This window comes from Tetranychus urticae, chromosome 1 (assembly GCF_039701765.1).
Source record: "Tetranychus urticae isolate SD_2017Ah chromosome 1, NJAU_TeUrti_SD_1.0, whole genome shotgun sequence".
NCBI lineage: Eukaryota > Metazoa > Arthropoda > Arachnida > Trombidiformes > Tetranychidae > Tetranychus > Tetranychus urticae.
In genome coordinates, this window is record NC_142958.1 from 29465739 (window position 1) to 29490067 (window position 24329).

The following is a 24329-nucleotide window of genomic DNA, read 5'->3' on the forward strand; positions in this document are numbered from 1 at the left end:
GAATGATGGAGGCGCCATCTGTAACCAGCGAGATCAACCTTATTTTAATAATTTTTTAAATCTTAACGTTGATCAGTCGAAACAATTGAAACTAAACAAGAAATACTGAAATTTTCTGGTTAAATAACACAAGGAATGTTTATTAATTACAATAACAAATTTAATTTAAAGCAACATCAATTATCTTTGACTGATTCTTAGAGATGACGTTCTATTGAGAGTCTCTTTGGTCTTGGTTTTGAAAAGCTTTGCACAAACAAACGGTAAAATAAATACACTTATGGCCTGCATGGCAGCCAAAGAGGCGACGTAGGTAGCAAATAGTTCAGGTGTCTTATCCATGAATCCAGTTATTATCCAGGGATGAGCCGTGTCACCAATGGCACCAATGAGAAAGATAAAAGACGCATAGTTTCGCGTTATAAATATGTACTCTTGTATGAAACCGAGAGAAGCTGCAAATGTTGGTGAAAATCCAACGGCAAGCATGATGAATGAGATCCAAGCGAAGGTCCGACTATGAGCAGCATAAAGAAACATTAAAACAGTGCTTGTCAAAGTTAGCAGACAATTAAAGATGATTATGGCTTTCTTTTCAATAAAATTAGTTGCAATGATGAAAAGTAAACGATAAGATGTGAAGACAGTCCAATATGCTGATACCAAATCTGCACCATCCTTTTTGGTCATTTGCAGGTCCGATTTGACAACAAAAGCCGGTGCCAATGATCCTGGTTGAATAATATTAAAAAACGATTTCATGATTTGTATCAAGTGAGATGAAAAATTAAAAAAAATATATCATAACAGCTTACCGGTCATAGCGTTAACTGAAAATGTTGTATGAGCAATAAAAGCGCCAATTATAACAACTAAAATTTTCTTCCATGTAGGATGATTATCAGTGTTTATGGTTTCATTACTCTTGCTAGTTGAATTTTTCTTGCTCTTGAAATAGAAATATAAAAATCCAAGTGAAGTAAGAGTCACAGTTAACCCGAGAACCAGATATGGATATTGAACTTTAACATCGTCTGGAGTGTAAGCAACAATAGTTGGACCATCACTTTCAATTGTATTATTTACATTAATATCAGACACTTGCGGCAATAAAAAGGGTTTAAGCATCAGAGGAGCCACCAATGACCCTACACCATAAACTCCATGCAATATCTGGACGTAATTAGTTGCCTCATCGTTCCAAGTTGAGAGGACAAATGCATTGATAACTGAAACAAATACAAACAAACAATCTTAAATCCCAATTTGCCGGTTATCTCTAATTTATTCTCTAATTAAGATGAAGAAAAGTTGTGATCTAATTTAATTCCTGAAATTAAAAGCTGTCTTGAGACAATTTTTGTTTCCTGAAATATCAATAAACACTAGTCAACACTATGACCTAAGGTCATTTTTTTGCTACTTATTCGGTTTGTTATTGACATTGTTTAGAGGTTAGTTTTGGAAACAATCGAAATGTAAATGCTTACATATTTCCATGATTCCTTGTGCTATTCCGCACAAGAAAAGGCAGGCATAAACGACATTGTACTGTTTGAACCAAGGAGCTGCGACAGTCAATATACCAGCCATCAAGTTGCTAAGAAATAAGACCATTTCAGGTTCTACGAAAATACCAATAAATCCCGCTAAAAGAAGCACACAGACGATGTTATCAAGTTTAATATCTTTGGTTTTTATATCAACTTACAAACTAGCGATCCGATCAAAATACCAAATGAACGACTTGGCACCAGACGAGATGCTTGTGCGAATGAGACATTCATCCTTATTTGTAAATCAAACAAGGATGAACCCATTAAAGTGGTTCCAGCACCGTAACATGTATATGAAAGGTAACAGAATAATGTCTTCAATAATTTTACACGATTAGCTGCTAAATACTTTGAGATGTTCATGGTTCGAGTTTCAAGTAAATCACTGATCACTGTCTATACTTGTTAATCCGTTAACACATTGAAATCTGAACAATGTTATTAATTTTAATCAACAAGCTTGTTTATATATTAGCTGTCTCTATCAGATTATTCATTATTTTATCATGCAATTTATCAGATCAAATCCTTTTGTCATTGAAAGACACCTGACATCATTATCTGTCCTTATCAAAGTATTTAACAATTTATTATACAATGAAACATCTAAGAACAATTCCTTTCGTAATTGAAAATATCGCTAAACGTCATTTGTCTTAAAGCATCCTAAACCCAATATTAGAGTCTCTCAACTAAATATTGTGTTAGAGCAAGATGCTAATAGTTGTACATTGAAAGTCCCAGTCCAATGAAAGTTGGAAGCATAATAAAGTCATGACTCGTAGATATTTTATTATCATGGATGGTTTCATCTTTTGTTGAGAAATCACTCAAAGAAGTTGATTTTATCTCTTAACATAATACAAAGACCTACATGATGAAAACATTAACAATCAGATGAACAATATTTAGCTTCATCTTCTGGTAATTAACAATAGAGTAATCTTTATTGCCAGTTTATTTGCGTGCTATCGCACTTTACGATCTTAATTATGTAGATCACACTGTTGATAATGTTTTTCACGCTATTTAAAGTCTTTTAAATCTTTTTATTTTCAGTGAATTCGAGATAAAACTCCAAGGGAATCTCACGAGTTGCCCAGAACTGCTTTGAATGAGATAAATACCTTCGTTAAAGCATAGTGGAGTGATTTGGAGTGCAACATTTTAGCACTTTTATTATGAGCAAAGCTAACTCGCTCAGTAGATAAAGGTGTAAACGCACCTAGTTTCAGGTTTAATCTGTTGATTTTAGGGTTTTTTATCTTCGAAATTGGTTTTTCTATTTTAATTATTTTCTAAGTAAAATTATAAACATTTGTCTGTTCTTATTACTTTTAATAAATTGATAAAATTTGTTTCAAGAACATTAATTTTGTCAGTGCAAAAGTTTTGGGAATGGCAACTCCCAACACTGAATTGAATAACAACACCAGGAATGATGAGTAAATCTAAATGTTTATTCATTCAGACTACAGGCAAAGCTTTTTTGTTGTTAACCCAAAATGCATGAAAAAATATTTCCCAGTTTACTCATTTCAACTCATCATATACATGTATTTGCTTTTCATGTTTACTCATTTATTGTATGATATCATAATTTTCATGTTAACATGAAGGAAACAAGATTTCATCTTTTTCACCATGTTTGTCACCAATCTTCACTCGCAAGCACAAATAATGCAAAGGAATAATCATTCGCAATCATTTTTCCTTGATTCCTGTATCTTGATACAGTTCATAATCTTAATCGTAAAGTAATGAAACAATGTAATAGTGATCGACTTCAGTCACATTTTTGTCTCGATCGACACATCTTACAATTCATTTCATCATTTAAACACTTATGCTTTCAATGATAACTTTAATAATAATTTACATGTATTACAACTCCAACCATATATTATTATCTGACATCATTTACGATTTGCATTAAGAATTACAAGAAATAAATGAATTGCCATTTCAGTGAAAACCTATGAAAAATTTTTGATATAAAATGTAGTAAAGTAATTTAGTTGTTAATCAAAGATGCTGAGTCAGTTTCAATGTCTACTTACCTTTAAATAATTAATGCTAGTCATTTCCAATGATCCAAAAATAGCAAACAATTTTCTCGGCAATAAATATTCAGAGATAATCAGAAGCTTTATTTTTAGTGAAACTCTGAGTTTAGCATCCTTTATGAAAATAACTCGAATCAACTGCTTTTGACAGTCATTTAGCTATCAATTTGAGAGAGAAATTGACAATTTAAAATGTTCAAATGATAATTTCATGAGTTACCTTTGATCTCGCATAGACTCCACAAACAAAATTGACAGACTGTCCACAAGTAAAGTTGATCAATCCAAGTCCAATCAGACAAATGAAATGAATCTTGTCCAATGGTATAAAGAAAACTGAATATATAATGAAAATTTGGGCAAAAAATGTAGCAAGAAAAACGTAGGCATTCAACTTGGACCAGAAAAAGTCGGCACAATAAGCTTGCTGCAATAAGGAAATTAACTGATTAGAGTTTGACAAAATTTTCCGATGGGAACTTTTGTGACATTTAAATACTTCTGAAATGTAAGTCAACTTTTGTCCAACAAGAAAAGCATAAAAGGCAAACAAATAGCTCAAACTGACACAGAAAGTGACGCCAGTTAAAGCAGCTATAAAAGTAGTAAGTCCATGAACAAGGAGGACAATCACGAGGGGAATATTTGAACAATTGTTAATTACATGAGGAATGAATAGACAAAAAGCAAAAGACGGACAACACAAAAGCGTTGTCTTAAGGTTGATGAATAAAAGCTTTGAAGCAAACACCAATTTTTTATTTGGTTTCTTGAAGAAATGATCTTTTCCCTTTTCCAAAATCGATAAATGGACGAACCAAGCTTGCAATTTTACCGATCTGTTTGTTTGATCGAGCAAATGGAAAGCAAACACTGAAGCTGTAAGCCAACATGAAAGGATGGACCAAATAAAATCATGTAAAGAATCCGAATCGTAAGCAAAATCTCCCAAATAAAGTGCTAAAGGTGGCTCAAGGGGCACAAAAATGTAAATTATCACTCGCATTAGATATACAAGACAAACAAAATAACAAAAGACTGACACAGTTTTATTGTACCATGGAATGGGCAAAGGTAAATATGATAGCCAGTACAGTTGATATTTGACCAGATAATATGAAAGTGAATATCGTGTTGATACGATGAAACTCCTTCCCGACTCCATGTAAATTGGGAACTCAATGTAACTCAACTCGATGTGTTTTGAAGCATTGAGGAAATGAAATGATGTTGGTGTTCAAATTTTTGAGTGTTGAGTTGTACAATGCAATAAGCATTTTAATATTAACCAGAGTAAACAGTTTAAAAAATAAAAAATTGATCGATTTATTGCGTTTCAGATGAATATTTAAATAAGCTCATTATATGCGTAAGCCGTGCTTCATCATAATTCTAATGGTTCTGATTATTTTGATATTTGTGAAATGAAAATGCAACTATTCCATCTTGCAGTCTTAATTTTTAATCAATATCTTTGTCACTCCAAGTTCATTGAGGATTTATTATTCTATTAATAATATGCATTGATTGTGTCTAAACTACTTTTTGTCACAATTTATTTACAATTTTCTTGTTTTCAGGTTAATATTGATTTTTCAGCGTTTTTATAAACATCATCAGTCATCAATTGCATCAAATCCCAATCCCAATTAAACTCCGAAAAACAGTAACTTTTAATAACCGAATAACTTTTTCTTTGGCATTTAAAGATTGGTATATTTTTAATGGGTCGATCTGTTGCTAACTACGTTCAATTGACCAAAACCTGGTGCTTTACCATCATTTCATTAGATAATTAATAGCGAATGAACTTTTAAAATCCTCAAACTCAAATTGAAATAGTGAGTTTGTTTTCCAATAATTTATTTAGCTTTCTTATTGAAAAAATATTTCATTTCCAAATACATAAATACTTAAAGATTAAACTCTTTCAATGGACTGAACGTAAGACAGCGAAACTGAAACTGAAAACATTGCCTTCGTTATTGTCAGTCACTATTTGATGAGCTTTTCTGGAGACTCAACTGGACAAAATAAACCATGAAAGTCACTGGTAATTGCTGATGGAGTTTTGAAATGAGCTCTCGCCATTTCCTTGAAGGATTTGCCATCCAGAACCAGAAGGAATCCTTCATTTTCAATCTTCTCGTACAAAACGGCAGATAAAACTACGCCTAGAAAAACAAAAAGATATTGAGTTTGAAAATAAAAATAAATTGTGACTTTAAATACCATCGTCTTCATCGACTGCTCCTGGTCTTGGGATAAAAACTGGTTCAGAAGGTGCACATCCTTGATCGGACCAAAGGACTGTTTCTTTCGTAATTACATCGCATTTCAACTGAATTAGAGTAAAAATGAATCAGTGAAAATTTAATGTAACTTTTTTGTAAAGAAATCGATAAATTTGTTAGAATAAGTAAATTAAACTAACCAATTGAGCAAGATAATCTTCGTTCCTTGTAATTGAGTAAAAATATTGATACTTTTTACCATTGTAATGTCGATAATTGATCTGAGGCATTTCAGCCATATTCGAACCTGTAAATGAATGAGAAAGTAATGAATTAAACTTTCGATCAATAAAATATTCAATGTCAATTTAGTATTTTTAGCTTACATTAGCATTAAACTAAATATTGAATCAATGTAATAGCAAATAGTAAAGCAAAAGCATCCTTTCCTTTTTATTCAAAAGATCAATACTCTGATTGACTATAAGAGAAGCCGCAAAACTTACCAGTTGTAGTCAAAGATTCGTGAATTACCTCAATCTCATCGCCATTGCGTACAGCTTTTGCTGACGAACCTTTCAGAGTCACCAGATTTACAGAAGACTGTAAAGACGAGAAAAATGATTTGAGTGAATGATTTGAGGCAATCTCAGCAAAATAACCACATTATACCTCATCAGATGAATCAACATTTAATGGTAAAACATAACGTCGAGCTTGAGATCTGAGCGATTGAAAATCCTTAACAGATTCAGCTTTATTTTCATCGCTTTGATCACTAATTTGAGCCAACTTATCGGTAAATAGCGCATTAACTATTGATCCATCTTCATAACAGCAAATATCACAAATGACGTGACCATCCTCTTGGTAAGCATTAATTGTATGGAAGAACGCAAATGGTTCACTGACATAATTACTCGCGATCACTTCTCCGTTTGATTTATCGATCACATTGAAACGAGTCTAGAAAATAGAAAAGCTTTAGTACAGAGAAAACAAGTACAAATTTTAATATTACTTTGAATTCCGGTCGCCATTTCAAGGATTTGCTATAAGCACCGCCAATGAAATGGTTCAAAAGTATGGACGGAATCGATGTGACCAAAGGCTGCTCAATAAAGACGATAAAATCCTCTGTAACCAGAAAGCTGTGATAATATGATGGATACATTTTATTACGAACTGGAATGCTGGTTAAAAGTGAAGCTGATTTAAAGCCTTTCGATTCATTTGGATCCACTTTGATTACATTGTAACTGCCAATGCCACAGAAATTGCTTCCCAAATTGTAAACCACACCATTGGGTTCAATGTGTGGATGAGCCGTTTGAGTGTTGACGGCAACATATTGAGCTAAGTCAGTGCTTCCTAAGGTATCAATTGTTTCGGGATCGATTTTGTGGAGAAAAGTTGATTCAGTTGAAGCGTATAATTCATCACCAACTGGATAGATGCTGACGGAATCATTGTCAGTAAACTGTTTGAATGAAAAGTAACTCATGTACCTTCCAAGTAGACTTTTACATGGATCAGGATAAGCACGGGTCCCAAAGTCAGAGACAACAATTCGATTCGCTTTCATGTTTCTTTTGTAAGCCTGAGAGCGTAAAAATCTATTTCGATAAGTAACGGAACCATTGTCGATGGTGAATTGGTGGATAAGAGCAAGACCATCGAATAAATGACAATATTCATCAAGACCAACTTTACGGAGTCCTGGGCCATTCCGTAGCAAATAGCCTTTGACCCAAGATGGGATTTGTCCTGGTAGACACAAAAAAGTTTATGACATGAGAAAAACTTTCCCGTTAACCACAAAACTGTTGCTACAACACAGTTTTTAATATTTATAAGAAGGCAAAAGCAACACAATTGACACAAAATGACAATTTTGCAAAGATTGACAAAATGGTGAAAGAAAAATGGGCAAAAACGGGTGAAAATAGTTTTATTGTAAATTCAGGAGCGATTATTTTGTAAGGACATAAAAACTGAATCAATTTGTATGATTTGAAGATTTCTCTGATCAATAGTTGGCGAAAAAATCGAGTTCGAAGATGAAACTTTGATCGTCTTTTGTACAATGATGGAAAGAGATTTTTCTATGAAACTTATTTTACTCTTGTAGCCTTTGATGCTCAACCAGAAAATGCGCTTAGTTTGACAAATAAAAGTTTCCGTTTTCTGTAAAACAGATCATTTCGATTTTTAGTTAAACCGATCTTATTCTGTGATCGCAAAAATTAGATTGCCGAAACTTATTATTTATGCATAAAAATAGTTAGAGCACTTCATGGACTAAATTCTTGGTTCAAATTATCAATAGTTCTTTTGATTTTGGCCATTGGCCTAAAAACTCCGAGTTTCGATATTTCGAGAATGGTGACCCCTGCAATCATCATTCTTTTGCCAAACGTTAGATTTCCTTATCGGCTATAATATAATACGATATATAATATATTATATACAAACCAACAGAGTCTACATTTGCAAGAAACTATTTGCGCCCATTTTTCTTTAAGCATTTGTGTTAGTTTGTGCATAAATCTGTCAATCGTGTTGTTTGTGTCTTTTTAGTAACAATCCTGCAACACATTTAGTTCTAGATGTTGATGACATGAGCTTGCCAAGCTTTGTCGCATCCATCAAGTATTAAACTACAAATTAAGCCAAGTTTAAGCCTAAACTTAAGTTAGTTTCATTTTCAAAAGGCCAAAAGCCCCCATTGAAAATTTATTAGAAATACTCAAGTTAGTTAATGTAAAGAGTTGGATGAAAATAACGATGAATGCAATGATAGTTTTTAAACCGTAGCTTGCAAATTGAATTACGACAATTAACAAGAATCATAGATTCAGTCAAAGTTTTAAATCGTTCATTTGTTCATGAATAGCATTAAACTTTCTCCATTTTGCATCAAACCTTGAGTAAAGGCAAATAATTTTCATAATCCCTTCATATTGCTAAGATTCTTATCCTTTATTAAGCTAATCTTGAGGCCTGAAAGGATGATAATCGTCCATCAATTTTCTTGCTTCTCAAGTATGCTTTTCGTATGATTGAAGGTTTAAAACTCTGTTCCTATTGCGATTAGAATCACATGATTGTCACTCAATTCTTACATTTTATTTGATGGTAGCTAAATTGTCTTGGTTATTGATTGATGCTCAAGGCAATGAATCTCTTTGCTCTCTTCGCTTTTTGGTATTAAGCCAGGAAGGACACAGTACAATTGCATAATCAAAAATTGATTTTACTTTTGAAACTTTTTTTCAAACTCATTATTGATGATTGGAATTTGTTACAATATTTCAACTGTCGCTTCAGGGTTGCAATAAATTTTGATATTTTTGTTCATATTTCATAATTAGACATTATGAAATCCTTCATTACACTTGATTTGCTTTCAAAAAAAGGAAGAAAATTAATAGTTCTTTGCTTTGGGTGAGTTTCAACTTGATTTTTGAGTTACTTTGATATTTTAACATAATCCGATTTAAGTCCAAAGGATTGCATTAACTTGTCATAGATTGTTTTAACGGCCAACTCGACCTTACCTTCGATTAAAAGCTTAACATAATTTCAAGGAAAATTATTGAACTTCAGTTATAAATGGTAAATATTAAGTGTATCTGGAGTGTACAAGAGACTTGATAGCGCTGTTGAACCTTAAAGACGAGATAGCAACTTGGAAACGTTCAAAATTGAGAAAATCTGAGCTTGATCATGGTAGTAATTTTATGCATTTGAGGTTGAACAGCGAAGAAGTTCAGAATATCGAAGTTCTAATCTTTGATTTCTTTTCTTCAATCATCTTGACTATTAATTCACTCTAAACACTACCTTACCTGGCCTTTTCTATCTTACTCTCTATACTTAAACATTGGTTAGTGTCGATTTGTCTTATAAAGATTAGGTTTGAAAACAAGAAGACATGAATTGAGCATATCCTGAAGAAGGCAATTCAATATCAAATAGAGTGTAAAAAGTGGTCAATTGGCAGCTGATTTAGAGTTGGATTTTGAAAGTTAGTCGAATCACTTACCGATGACTTTTGCAGTTACAGGCTCAGAGCATTCTTGTAGACATGATCGTAGGTGAGGTGATTGAGCTTCCACTTGAGGATTACCGTCAACTGATGTTGAATATCCAAAGGAAGGATTGAAATCTTTTGAAGACTGCATTGAAACGTAATTTTTGAGGTAGGAAACGGTTTTGTCATTGTAAATCTTCCAATAAAGCACGAAGTGAAAGAATCATCTTCAGGGAAAAACAGTGAAAAAAGGATTGAATTGAAGAGTGAGGGTAAACAGAGAGAAGTCCAAGGATGGAAACGTGATGAATGATTGAGAAGAGAAAAATCGATAAAGATGAATCTGGAGGAGATGGAGAGACAAACTGAGATGAAGCCTTTCAATTTGATCATGAAACGAGCAAGAAGCAAACAGAATGATAATCCTTATAAAACCTCGATATTCAATCAGTTATTGTCCTGGTGATACAGCAATTTATTGAGTGACTTACCTGCCATTTGCAAAATATTTATCAACAATATTCAATGATGCATAAATCATCAAAATCAACGTGCTGGTCACCAATAGATATGACCAGAAATTAAAAGAGTTTTAACAAACTATTCCTTATTGATCCACAAAACAATCATAAGGAGTCTATGAAACTTTTAACTCAGATTGATTTAATTTATTGTTGTAAATTGTTGTTAACCCAAAAGTATTTTCCATTTTTTCTCATTTAAACTTATTTCAATTCATCATATACTTGCTTTTCATTATTCATTTATTGCTATGCTATCATAATTTTCAGGTCAATATATTGTGAGATTCAATGGAATAGATAAACTAAAAGACCAATATCAATTTTAGGTGCAGGAGATTTTGTTATTATGCTATTCGATCTAGCAATGTATGAACTTGATTTTGATCTTTATCAGATCACACGAGAATAACATGGAGATCATTCAAGAAAGATAACCTTTGACTGTAGCTATGAATTATCGACTTATTTTGTCAATCATCTCATAGTACACACATCTTTATTATTAATTGTAATCATTTACACATTGGATCATTGCATGCATTGAAAAATAACAGTTGACTGATGATACGTTGGGTTTGCACGTCGTCTTTTCAAGTCCTCTCTTTGAGTCCGACCATCAGCAATATCCGACATCATTTACGATTTGCATTAAGAATAACAAGCAATAAATGAATGGCCATTTCAATGAAGACCTTTGAAAATAAACATATTTGATATAAAATGATTTACTGACGATCTTTTGGTTTGTTTCAATGTCTATTTACCAGTAAATAGTTTAAGCTGTTCATCTCCAAAGCTCCAAAAATGGCAAACAGTTTTCTTGGCAATAAATATTCAGAGATAATCAGTAGCTTTATTTTAAGTGGCACTCTGAGTTTAGCATCTTTGATGAAAATAACCCGAATTAACTGCTTTTGACAGTCATTTAGCTATCGATTGGAGAGAAAAAATGACAATTAAAAGGTACAAATGATAATTATATGGGTTACCTTTGATCTTGCATGAACTCCACAAACAAAATTGACAGACAGTCCACAAGTAAAGTTGATAGATCCGAGTCCAATTAGACTTATAAAATGGACGGCATTTAATGGTACAAAGAAAACTGAATATACAATCAAAATTTGAGGGAAAAATGTAGCAAAGAAAACGATTGAGTTTGCTTTTGACCAAAACAAATCAGCACAATATACTTGCTTTACCAGAGAAACCAAATGATCAGAGTTTGATACAATTTTTCGATAGGATTTAGTCGTTTGTTCAATTTGGAATTTAAATACTCTTGTAATGTATCTCAACTTTTGTCCAATAAGGAAAGCATAAAAGGCAAACAAATAGCCGAAACTGGCAATGAAGCATATGCCCATAAAGGCAGCCATTACCAGTATTAGTCCATGAACAAGGAGTACAATTACGAGTGTAGCATTTGAATAATTGTTGATTATATGAGGAATATAAAGGCAAAAAGCAAAAGACGGACAACACACAAGCGACGTTTTAAGGTTGATAAATAAAAGCTTTGAAGCAAATGCCAATTTATTATTTGGTTTTTTAAAGAAATGATCTTTTCCTTTATCCAAGATCGATAAACGAAAGAACCAAGCTTGCAATTTTACCGATCTGTTTGTTTGATCGAGCAGATGGAAAGAAATTAATATAGCTACGAGCCAGAATGAAACCATCGAACAAATAATATCATGTAAAGAATCCAAATTGTAGGCAAAATCTCCTAAATAAAGTGCCAAAGTTGGTTCAAGAGGCACAAAAATGAAAATTATTAACCTTGATAAGCAAATAGAGGAAACAAAATAACAAAAGGTTGACACATATTTATTGTACCATGGAATGGGTAAAGGTAAATATGATATCCAGTACAGTTGCCTTTTGATCAGATAATATGAAAGAGTATATCGTTTTGATACGAGGAATTCCCTTTTGGACTCCATGAAAACTGTTAAACTCAAAAGTAAATGTTAACTGATGAAAATGGATTTAAATTATCAAGTAGCGAAAAATCCAAGGGATGTTTGGGTGTGCGATTTGTAATAATCATTGCTATATTTTGTAAACAGCTTTGAAATGGAGCAATAATTTGGATTGATTTATTGCGTTTTAGATAAATATCTGAATAAGTGGAATTAGCGTTTTATCCTAATTTAATTGGTTCTATTTGTGAAATGAAGTGAAAATAATGAAAAATTCTAGGTAAAATATTTGATCTTTATTGTGTCTTTTCATCAGTACAATCCAAGTTGGATAATGTTTATTATAAATTGATTATTCTATCGATATTTTGAAATTTATTGATTCTGTACAATTTATTCATAGTTTCATTATTTTAAGTCTTAGGTTGATTCTTAAGGCCCTTTATCTATAAATTTGCAGTCCATTAAAATCCAGAAACAGTCCAGAAATTAAAAGAGTTTTAAGAAACTATTCCTTATTGATCCACAAAACAATCATAAGAAGTCCATGAAACTTTAAAATTTGCCAACTCAGATTGATTTAGTTCCTAAATTGTTGTTAATTGTTATTAACCCAAAATCTAGTCAAAATATTTCTATTTTTTCTCATTAAAACTCATCATATATCATGATATTTGCTTTTCATGTTTACTCATTTATTGTTATGATATCATAATTTTCAGGTCAATATATTGTGAGATACAATGATATGTGTCAACTAATAAAGGTCAATTTTTCATCGATTGTAGATGCAAGAGATTTTATTATTATGCTATTCGATGTGGATTCTCGGTTTTGATCTCATTCGGATCACGCGTGTAAAGACACGGAGATCTTTCAAAAAATATATAATCTAGATTGTAGCTTCAAATTATCGACATTATTTCTCAATCATCTCAGTCTTTATTATTAAATTTTAATCATTTAAACATTACAAGTACAAGTTTAGCCCCCGATCATGACTGATCGCAAATTTATTTTCACTGTGTACGATAAATTCAATCCACATTTAAAGACGCAAATGCTGAATTATTGATGAAATTGACTTCAAAATATCTCATTTGGTCTCTTTTAGTACAGTTGAGGCACCAGATTATTAACCAAACTCTTTACTCGAAAGACAGTTTTGCATATATTCCTAGTCCAACAATAAACCATCAAACTAAATAACCAAAAAGTTTTTCCCCAAACACAACGCTACGAGATACGGACTCTGCATTTTTCCCCTACCCTGTTCAAACGGGAATTTCTCAGTAACCTCTGACTATTTTTCGGGCATGTAGTTTAATCGTAGATTTCAGTCTGTGCAGAAATTTTCCTTAGAATCCTTTCCGTTTAGTTACAATTTTTACACAAAAATTTGATGTTTTGCCTTTATAAGTTTATGCCTTATATTGTATGGATTGAAAAATAACACCAATCACAAGTTGAGTACGAACTCCACGCAACTCTTTATTCTGAGTTTGACCATTTACAGCAAGCGATATCCATATCATTTACGATTTGCATTAAGAATAACAAGCAATAAATGAATCGCCATTTCGATGAAAACCTATGAAAATAATTTGATATATTAATAGAATGAAATAAAATGATCAAAGATCAATGCGTTATTAGTTTGTTTCAATGTCTATTTACCAGTAAATAGTTTAAGCTATTCATCTCCAAAGCTCCAAAAATGGCAAACAGTTTTCTTGGCAATAAATATTCAGAGATTATCAGAAGCTTTATTTTAAATGGCACTCTGAGTTTAGCATCCTTTATGAAAATAACCCGAATTAACTGCTTTTGACAATCATTTAGCTATCGATTGGAGAGAAAATTTTAGATTGTTTGGTGAACAATTATAATTTCATGAGTTACCTTTGATCTTGCATGAACTCCACAAACAAAATTGACAGACAGTCCACAAGTAAAGTTGATAGATCCAAGTCCAATTAGACTTATAAAATGCACGGCATTTAATGGTACAAAGAAAACTGAATATACAATCAAAATTTGAGGGAAAAATGTAGCGAAGAAAACGATTGAGTTTACTTTTGACCAAAACAAATCAGCACAATATACTTGCTTTACCAGGGAAATTAACTGATCAGAGTTTGATACAATTTTTCGATAGGATTTAGTCGTTCGCTCAATTTGGGTTTTAAATATTTCTGCAATATAACTCAACTTTTGTCCAATAAGGAAAGCATAAAAGGCAAAGAAATAACTCAAGCTGACAATATAACAAATGCCCATAAAGCCAGCCATTGCAATTGTAACTCCATGAACAAGGAGTACAATTACGAGTTGACCATTCGCATAATTGGTGATCATATGAGGAATGTAAAGGCAAAAAACAAAAGACGGACAACACACAAGCGACGTTTTGAGGTTGGTAAATAACAGATTTGCCGCAAAGACCAATTTATTATTTGGCTTCTTGAAGAAATGATCTTTTCCCTTTTCTAAAGTCGATAAAGGAGTGAACCAGGCCTGTAATTTTACCGATCTGTTTGTTTGATCGAGCAAATGGAAAGAAGTTAATATAGCTGCAAGCCAGAATGAAACCATCGAACAAATAATATCATGTAAAGAATCCAAATTGTAGGCAAAATCGCCCAAATAAAGCGCTAAAAGTGGTTCAAGAGGCACGAAAATGAAAATTATCAACCTTGATAAGAAGGTAAACGAAATAAGATAAAAAAAGATCGACACAGGTTTGTTGTACCATGGAATGGGTAAAGGTAAATATGATAGCCAGTAAAGTTGCCTTTTGATCAGATAATATGAAAGAGAAAATCTCTTTGATATTCCCTGGAATTCCCTTGTTGACTCCATGCAAACTGTTAAACTCAAAGGTAAATGTTAACTGATTAGAATGAATTTAAATTGTAAAGTAGCAAAAAAATCAAGTTATGTTTGAATTGGACAGTGGGATTTGTGACAATCATTGCTATACATTGTATTTTGTAAACAGCTTTGGGATGGAGTATAATTTGGATTGATTTATTGCGTTTTAGTTAAATATCTGAATAAGATAGTTCTATTTGGAATTAGCGTTTCATTCCAATTTAATTGTTTATGTTTGTGAGTGGAAAGAATGAAAAATTTTGAGGCAAAAATATTTTATCTTTTATTATGTCCTTCCATCAGTACAATCCAAGTTGGATAATGTTTATTATAAATTGATTATTCTATCGATATTTTTAAATTTATAGATTGTGTTCAAATTAATTTCTGTACAATTTATAAATAGTTTATATTTAAAGTCTAAGGTTGATTTTTAAAAGCCTTTTATAAATAAATTTGGAGTAATATTTGGATTTGATTGAATTTTGAATTTTCCTCCAAATCTGTTTGTAGCGCAACCTAGTGAAAGTTAACATTTACAGTTATTATTTTTTTGGTTTGTTTACATGTTACAATTGTAGAGTTCAATTTATTTTGTGGCAAAATTTTCCTTATTTGTTCAAATTATAGTAAAATTGGGCTTTAAGGCTTGTTCGATTTAACTCTTTTGTATGTTTACTGGTAACCTTTAACCATAGTTGTAACTTATCTCTCTTCTTTCATGTTGTTTGTGCTATATCTATCGAACACTGATTGATTGACTACGCAAGCCAATTTTCAATATTAATGATGGTTATGTTGTCAACTCGAACATTTCTTTGGTCATGGAACTGATCAATCTATGGATATTTTCGGCCATCATTGTTCTTCTCAATTTAATCTTTGGTGGTTTGTTTTCAATCGTTCTTCTGGTATTGGTGCTTTCCGGGGCTTACACTTTCGGTAAACTATGTTTATCGTCCAATCAAACCATCTTCAAACAGTTCACATGGGCATATTTACTGGACTGTAATAACCCTAAAAGAAAGCAAGGATTACAGGAGACGTTGGAAAAACAAGGAATTATTAAATTTCTCAAGACTAGAGAAAGAGATGAAATCTATTTTTGTTTCATCTGTCAAGAGAGGCGATGTTTACGCCACGGTCCTGAAGTCAAAGTTGGATTATTTCATGATCGTCGTATTCTTGTGAACTCCTGTTTAAATGAGCTTCTCGAAGATATTATCAATTTGTGCCTAGATGATGTCGATAGTCTTAAAAATAATGATAAATTGTGTCAAGAGGTTAGAAGATGCATATCATTTGTAACTGGTAATCTAATTAATCGAATGAGATTGAACGTTGATTCATCTGAATTTATCTCCAAACGTTTGCCTACCTCGTTGATACAACATTTGTATTTCTTCCTGAAAGGTAAACGTCAAGCAAGATCGGCTTACTTCATTCGGGAACAAGTAATCAAAGTTTACCGAGAAAATGATTATTACTGTGATTCAAATTATCTTCATTCCATGGTTAAAAGCTGCCATCACTTACTATTATCACCAACCTTACTGTCCAATTCAACTTTAGCCCACTTTTCCCTCGAACTGATTGTTAATTGTGTCTTAGAACCTTTCCTGGATCTCATCTCTAATCCATACTATTTTAATACCTTCATTATTTTGTTATTAGAAGGAATATCGAATGTAACTGAAATCGATAAGTGTATCAAGGAGGATGAAACCAAGCTGTCCAGTAATTGTCAACCAACTTCTTCCTCTTCTTCTGCTTCAAACACGCATTCCTCCACTGTAAAGGCTCACTCACTTGGCCAATTACTGGAAAATTTCTCAAAACCCATCAAAGAGTTAAATAAGGAAGAAAACTGCTTGGGACTTTCATTGAAGGAAATAATTAAAGATGAGCAATTACTTTTTATCTTTATGCAATACCTGAAAGAGGAAGGCTCCGTCAACTTATTACAATTTCTGCTCTCTATCGATTCATTCAACTGCCGCCTATTAAAGCCTGACCTAAGTGAAGAGGAGAAATCTGATTTAACAAGGGAACTTGAGCTGTTATTCCAAGAATATTTTGACGATGAAAGTCCTGATTATATTCATTTTCATGATGATGCAATCAAACAGTCGCTTAAAAGTATAATTGAACGTAAAGAGGTTATACTACTCCAAACCAGTGATCCGTTGTACAAAGCTTACGATCAAGTTTATAATACTGTTGATCGAGTCTATTTGCCATTATTTTCCGAATCTTCACTATATTTTAAACTAGTTGCCGGATCGAGATCTGCTCAATCTTTATCATTCGATGCCAACGATGGTGATAATTTATCTCTCTCTAGTCAAATATCATCAATAACGGACGTAAATAAAAAGTCTAATGGTGACGAAGCAAGAGACAAAGATTCCATTAAAGAAGAGGATGAAAAGGTTGAGGAAGATATTCAAGTAATCCATGATTTAAGTTCTTGGAAAGTTAAAGTTGATCGAGTAGATAAACGAATCAAGAGTGAATTTGATGACGAAGAAATTGATGAAGAGGAAGATCGTTTAATCTATTTGATTAAAGTGAATGATACCAAAGAAGAGACATCTTGGGATGTTCAAAGGGAATTTGATGAGTTCCATGTTCTTCAATCAAAATTGCGACAATTTCATGGCAATATCAAAGGAATTGATTTCCAGTTACCTAAAAAACGCATAAACTTATTTTCCAGTTCTTCCTATTTCCCAGTTACACAGACAAACATTTCTTTTCTTGAGGGTAACCTCAACGATCTCCAAGCTTTCATGGAAACACTCCTGTCCAATCCTGCTCTACAATTTTCATCTCTTCTACATTCATTCCTCAAACCTTCCGCATCGTCCAATCAGTTTAACTCTACCTCAGTTGATTTCAGGAAAATGATCCGCAATATAAACTCATCATTCTCTTTGAAAGGTGGAAATGATCTGCGAACATCTCTTCAACCCTTCATCCTTAATTTTGTAAATTCAACTGAAAACAAACGAAATACTGGCTCGAATGACAAGGAAACAACCAATTTAGGAATTAAAAGTAATTCAAACAGCTTTGAAGATGCACTAGATCCATCGGACCTTGAAATTAACAACGACGCTGTTAATAGTGATTTTATTGGTGATGGCAAAGGAAATACATTTTATGATTTAATACTTTTTATCATGAGCAGCATTTACGATTTAGATGAATCCAATTCACGAGTTTATTATTTATTTAAATTAGTTGAACCATTAGGTAAAGACGTGGTACAATCTTTAATGACTAGATTTTTTGAAAGTGAATTGAAAAGTATCATTTCACTTGATAATTGCATTTTGGCATTGGAAAATTTAAAGTCGACCCTAGAAGCTCGAAAATCTCCAAGAGATGTCAATGAGGAGGAAAAGCTTCGTAAATTGAGGGAAAGAGAAGCTCTAAAGGCAATACAAACCAAACTAAATTACATACCATTTACACCTTCGTCACTCTCATTTCATCTTTATTACTGTTTCCAATTTCCCCAATTAAACAAACAATTTCTCTACATAGTTCTTAACCAGCTATTCCTCCTCTTGTTTCCAGAAGTTTTTAATGATGATAATTAATATATCCTTCTATTGTTTTAGATTTATTAGTTTTGTTTATTTAATTTTTTTCAAAACTGTGAAATAAAAGTCAAATAATTTGTACCAATACATTTGAACATTATTTTTGCAAAACTAAAATTTTGCAGAATAAGTTTGTCTCATTGAATTTTTCAGTTCACCTCATTGAAGACCTCCAATACATGTATTATAAAAATGTACTTGTATTTTAATAAACCTAGTTGATTAACTCAAACCTTGACACAAATCTTGAATTCACTTTGATCAGCATGTAAAATGTTGATGGAAGAATCATATTGCTAACAATATTTACTATAATTTTCCAATTCAATAGGAAACTCCGCAACAATTGGCTTATCCTTTACCACAGCTTGCTTTTTATAATTCACCGTCGTTTAATTGATCCACACATAATAAGAACAACAATGACGAACAAGAATTAATCTAAATTTGAGAAATGAATAGTTATTAGTTAATAAACTGTAACAAAATATGAACAAAAAATATTAACTCAACATTAATTCAATCAATTTGAACGAAATACAAAATAATGTCCACAACCTGAAGCGTCATCTGTCATCAGTAACAGTAACTTTTGTTTTCGGTTTTTTTGAAATCATAACATTGATCAGCTGAGGCAGTTTCAAACTGAATGGCAGTTAAAAGAACGTTGTTATTAAGCTCTAAATAATTTACAGTTTCTTCCATTATTATTATGTCAACGGATTTACATTTATCAATATAATCAAGGTAATTAATTTCCACACATTTATCAACCATCTGTTGAATTATTCATCCATTTAATCAAGCGTTAATAAGATTCAAGAATTACATTTTTCCTACCTTTCTCTCCTTGTCTTTGTTCTTCCTTTTACGCAACCTTTTTTTTATTGTTTCAACTGATTTTAATATTTAATTTTTTTGCCATCACTCTTCTTGTTTCTAATTTTTATCACAGCTATACGTTCAACATATCCTTCTATTTTTCATCACATTACATCATCAAAGGATTGTCCCATCATCACTATCATTGTCTCTAGACACATAATGATCATCAGACCGATTACCAGCAGTCAGACTTAAATGAGGTTCAGATTTATCAACATCACATGATTGGATTCTAATTCTTCCTCAAACAATGAGAAAGCTATTAGACAACATTACAATTTCAACGAGATAAAACTCAAAGTATCCGTTAACTGGTAACAACAAATACTGACTTCAATACTATTTTCTTCACGCTGATTATTTTTTTATTGTGCTGCTCATTTCCTCATCATCATTCTTGGCCTGTCATTTTTCAATTTCATATCGCTACAAGTCCACTTTCGTCTAACTGAGATGGTAAACAAGGATAAATTGTACAAAAAAATGGTTAAAATATGAAACAAAAAGAAATCATAATTTCCACAAAAGATGTCTTGACAACAGAAGTGTGCTTTAATTTGGCTGGTAGCTGTGACCCAATTTATTTCCTTATTTGTTCTGTTAAATACTAATTGAAGTGGATTCAATATGATCTTTGGTTAACATTAACAGTCAAGTTGGATGAACTAACATATTTACCTTTTCCATGTGTTTCCACCTTCTTTTTTCTCCACCTCAACTGCAAATTATTTTTATTCTCAGCTCTCATCTTCATTCTAAACTTGAAATCAACAAGAAATCATCTTCACTGCATGGAAGCAACCCTAAATTTCGGATTTAATTAATCTAAGCTTTGCTTAACAAATTATGTGATTAACTTTGAACACATCGATTATTTTCTCAACTCAACATCTTACAAGACAATCACCATTGAAGACATTCAAGCATACCGTTTATTTGTTGAACTTTTGTTGTTATTTAACGTTATTCTTATTGTTATCAGTGTACTTATGATTCGTGCAATTAAACGACACCTCAAAAAGTAAGTTCATTCAGTTATCTTTTTTTACCTTTCAATGTTAAATCCAGAATCAAGGTAATCACAACATTTTACAGCCATTTTCACTTTTTACATTTAATCTTATTTAAACTTACTTTAACCTTTCATAACCTTTAACGAAAGACACAAACTCACTTTATTACCTGATTATCACTTGAAACTGAAACAATTTATTCATCAAGCTGCCCACCAGAATTTTAAATCACTAGTCTACATACACTGAATCAACACAAAAAAATAGTTCATTGATCTCTTGAACAAATCAAATTCTAGGTCCATTTAAAGTTAATACAGAGCTTTGCTAGTCTCAATTTTTCAATTGAATTAACTGCTATTAACAAAACTCTCTGTTAATGACAGTCATTTTCAACTTTCCATCTTTGTTTTATACTGGAACTCTTACAACCGAATCAATAGATTCTTTATTTAGCTCTTTCTTTCAGCAATCAGAATTGATTAAACCCTTCCAATTCAAGGTTGAAATGTTTTTCAAAGATGAAACCTTAACTCAGCCAAATCTTAATAATAAATTCTTTTAATAATTTTAGCTCAAAATTAAATGTAGATCATAAAAATGTAAAAAATGTGCTTGCATGAATTTTAATATAACACTTCAATGAAAACATCAAAAACTACGCACATAAAAAGTCTACAAAACAGCATTTGAAACTCAAACTGATTTTTAATTCTTTGTTAATCACTAAATCGTTAATAGCCTCTATATTTTAATCAAACAAAGCCATGTTTCAGATCAATTCTTTGCTTTAATTCGATTGCTCTTTCCAATTCTCATCATTTTCCATCTTCCATTCAAATTCAATTTCCATCCCTCTATCGTTTTACTCTAATTTCAAGCATTCTAATTGTCATCAATTTAGTTTATTTCATTGCAAATTCATACTAAAGGCAGTTTTTTGTTGTTAACCCAAAATCCATGAAAAAATATTTTCCATTTTTCTCATTTAAACTCATTTCAATTCATCATATATTTGCTTTTCATTATCAATGTTTACTCATTTATTGTTATGCTATCATAATTTTCCTGTTAATGTATACAAAAGGAAACAAGATTTCATCTTTTTCTCTGATTCAGTTCAGTTTTTGTCACCAATTTTCCCTCAGTAACACAAGATTATCATTCTAACCAAAGTGAGTTGAAAAACAGTATTCAGAGTGAAAAGATTCAAGATTATCTGATTAACTTTCCATCAATATTTACAGTTTAATCCATTAGCAAAACTGATCTCAATTGAAAGGACAATTAGTATCACTCAATTCACGTCGTAAATCCAATTGCTTCCAAAATGTATATTGATCTTTGATCGTTATTATGATTACTCTGGTTGTTTACCAGACTATTCATCCTAATTCAATGTTTCCTGATCTATTTGGTCTCCTATTAACAATTACCTTTAATCTATTGATTCATCGTTAGATATTTAATACTAATTGTTTGCACATTACCATTAGTAGATCAACAATTAAACAAATGAACACAAAAGAAACCCTTTGTTGCCATCAAAAACAATTCAATAGTTTTTACAATTTACCACATTTTTGACTGCGCCAACTTTGGGTCAAACATTGTTTTTAGTTGATCACCATCTTTACTCAACCAATTAATTAACTAATCAACAATTCAAAGCAGCAGCAATTTGAACAATTTCAAAACCAGGTTAACCATCAACATTGACAAAAAGCTAATTGTCAATCTCAATAAAGATACAAAGTGAACCTAAAATTAACAATTTTTTCTTCATCCATTTACCTTAATTGTTGCTAAATAACCCAAATTAATTATAACTAGGTTGACATTGTGTCAACATTGAACAATCTCTGAAATGTTATTGTTACCAATATTTTTTTGGTTAACATTCAATTTACCCGATTCCTACAAAAAACCTTTAATTGAACTTTATTGCAGTTTAACTTTCTAATGTAATTTTTCCTAATCTTTCCTCATACCTTGTTTCATATCATCCACATGAATCTCCACCAAACACATGAAAACACTTTAGTAATTTCTTTAATTCACTCAAACTCTTTCATCAACCGAAGGTAAAAATTTACCAAATCTGTGCAAATGTCAACCAGAATTGAACCAGTTTTACAGTAAAAGTGATTCAATCTTTTGAACCAGAAAAAGCAATTCAACTTTCCATTGAAATGCAAAACCAACCCTAAGGGACTTGAGTTATTAAACCTTTTATCAACCAAATATAACATCTATCTTTAATGATAGTTTTGGATAAAATCTTTACGATCATGTTGATTTCAGAGAAAAAGAAAGTTTCCATGAAAATTGTGACGTCTTCAATATCAACCTTTTATACTTTCACATAAACTCAATTCATCCTTGAATTGAAAAATTAATATCACCAGAGTTGAAACTTTCGTTTGATATACTTTTACACAAATTCAAACATTTCTGGTTCAACTAAATTAACTTTAACCACTCTAGTAATCAACTTAATCATGATGAAAAAAACATCATTTGACACTCACAATTTGACAATCAAGCCAACAGCACATTTTCATGGTTAAGATGTTGATTGCCTTTCATCTCATCATTAACCATCTTCTTGATCATTACTCTCATCTGATCATTTGATATGAAGTTTTTCAGATGAATGATTACATGTTTTTGTTGACACTGACATTTGTTCAAAATCATCTCAACTTTCAATGTTAATTGACCATTATCATGCAAAATGTTTTCAGTTGTTCATTAAATCTTTGCTTCCAACTTGCAAATTTACTCTTTATGTTTAATCATTGGATCCAATTGATTGTAAACCTGCCCTTGAACTTGACTTTGTTATTAACTTGAATCAATACCAATCAATACCAATCAATGGACGAAATCAATATTAATTTCAAAGTTTAGTCTAGAAAAGGTTTACAACTGAATTCCAATAATCATTCATAATGATTAAACATTTTCTCAGTCCCAACAACAAAAATCCATTCTTTAGTCTTCAATTGTTTCCAATTCTCAATGGTTCAGTTAATGAATAGCAAAAAAATTGATTCTCAATTTTTATGCCTCATGAATAGATAGTGAAATGTCATTATTACAATGATAAACATGAAAATATTGACAAAATGTGTCTTCCAAACCAGTAAACATTATCATCAACTGAGTCTTAATCACAAGACTAAACATGTTTACACTTTTACTTGATTGTAATGTTGAAAATACACCGAAAAAAAGCACGAGATTTCCTCCTTTTTCTCCCCCTTTTCTGGTTATTTTATCATAAATTGTACATAACCGTCTCAATGAAACATTCAAGGTTTTGCATCACTTGAAGCTTTTCATGAATTATTATGAATGAATTGAGCTTATTTCTTTGTCTTCCTTTTGACCTGAAAATAACATGTTATTATCAATATCATCCTCATCATCATTCACTTTGTAACCTACACAAATCAAATTAACACTCACAATTTGTGTACATTTCAAACCTCAAGGTTTTAAAGGACAAATTGACTTCAAAAACACGTTCACATGCAAGGCCATATTAGGTTTTGTTGTTTCCACTTTTCATCCAACAAACCATTCAAGATGGACACAAC

The 24329-nt window shown here is 31.7% G+C and overlaps 4 protein-coding genes across 7 annotated transcripts in view; 2 read left to right on the plus strand and 2 right to left on the minus strand.

Annotated features, from left to right (window-relative positions):
- Window positions 1–119: 119 nt before the first annotated feature.
- LOC107361660 (solute carrier family 60 member 2) lies at window positions 120–1977 on the minus strand. Its single transcript, XM_015928505.3, has 4 exons — window positions 1712–1977; window positions 1491–1649; window positions 816–1229; window positions 120–731 (listed from the first exon to the last, which is right to left on the minus strand). The coding sequence occupies exons 1-4, from the start codon at window positions 1917–1919 to the stop codon at window positions 181–183; spliced, it is 1332 nt and encodes a 443-aa protein (XP_015783991.1). The 5' UTR covers window positions 1920–1977; the 3' UTR covers window positions 120–180.
- Window positions 1978–5468: 3491 nt separating this feature from the next.
- Window positions 5469–10251, minus strand: LOC107362151 (carotenoid-cleaving dioxygenase, mitochondrial-like). The gene is made up of 7 exons (XM_015929165.3): window positions 9905–10251; window positions 6878–7623; window positions 6529–6822; window positions 6363–6459; window positions 6057–6163; window positions 5855–5963; window positions 5469–5796 (listed from the first exon to the last, which is right to left on the minus strand). The coding sequence occupies exons 1-7, from the start codon at window positions 10041–10043 to the stop codon at window positions 5618–5620; spliced, it is 1671 nt and encodes a 556-aa protein (XP_015784651.1). The 5' UTR covers window positions 10044–10251; the 3' UTR covers window positions 5469–5617.
- A 5512-nt stretch (window positions 10252–15763) lies between these two features.
- LOC107362064 (sorting nexin-14) lies at window positions 15764–18913 on the plus strand. Its single transcript, XM_015929061.3, has one exon. It carries the CDS (start codon window positions 16040–16042, stop codon window positions 18821–18823), a length of 2784 nt encoding a protein of 927 aa, XP_015784547.1. The 5' UTR covers window positions 15764–16039; the 3' UTR covers window positions 18824–18913.
- A 442-nt stretch (window positions 18914–19355) lies between these two features.
- The window catches only part of LOC107361756 (uncharacterized), a 49444-nt gene continuing 44470 nt past the window's right edge, over window positions 19356–24329 (plus strand). For 2 of the 4 annotated variants that reach the window (XM_015928643.3, XM_089266369.1), the window contains exons 1-2: window positions 19356–19573; window positions 19782–20732. In XM_015928643.3, the coding sequence (XP_015784129.1) occupies window positions 20701–20732 (32 nt within the window). In that variant the 5' untranslated portion in view covers window positions 19356–19573; window positions 19782–20700. The remainder of the gene's footprint in view (window positions 19574–19781; window positions 20733–24329) is intronic. The other 2 variants (XM_025160788.2, XM_015928644.3) reach the window with 1 other exon arrangement.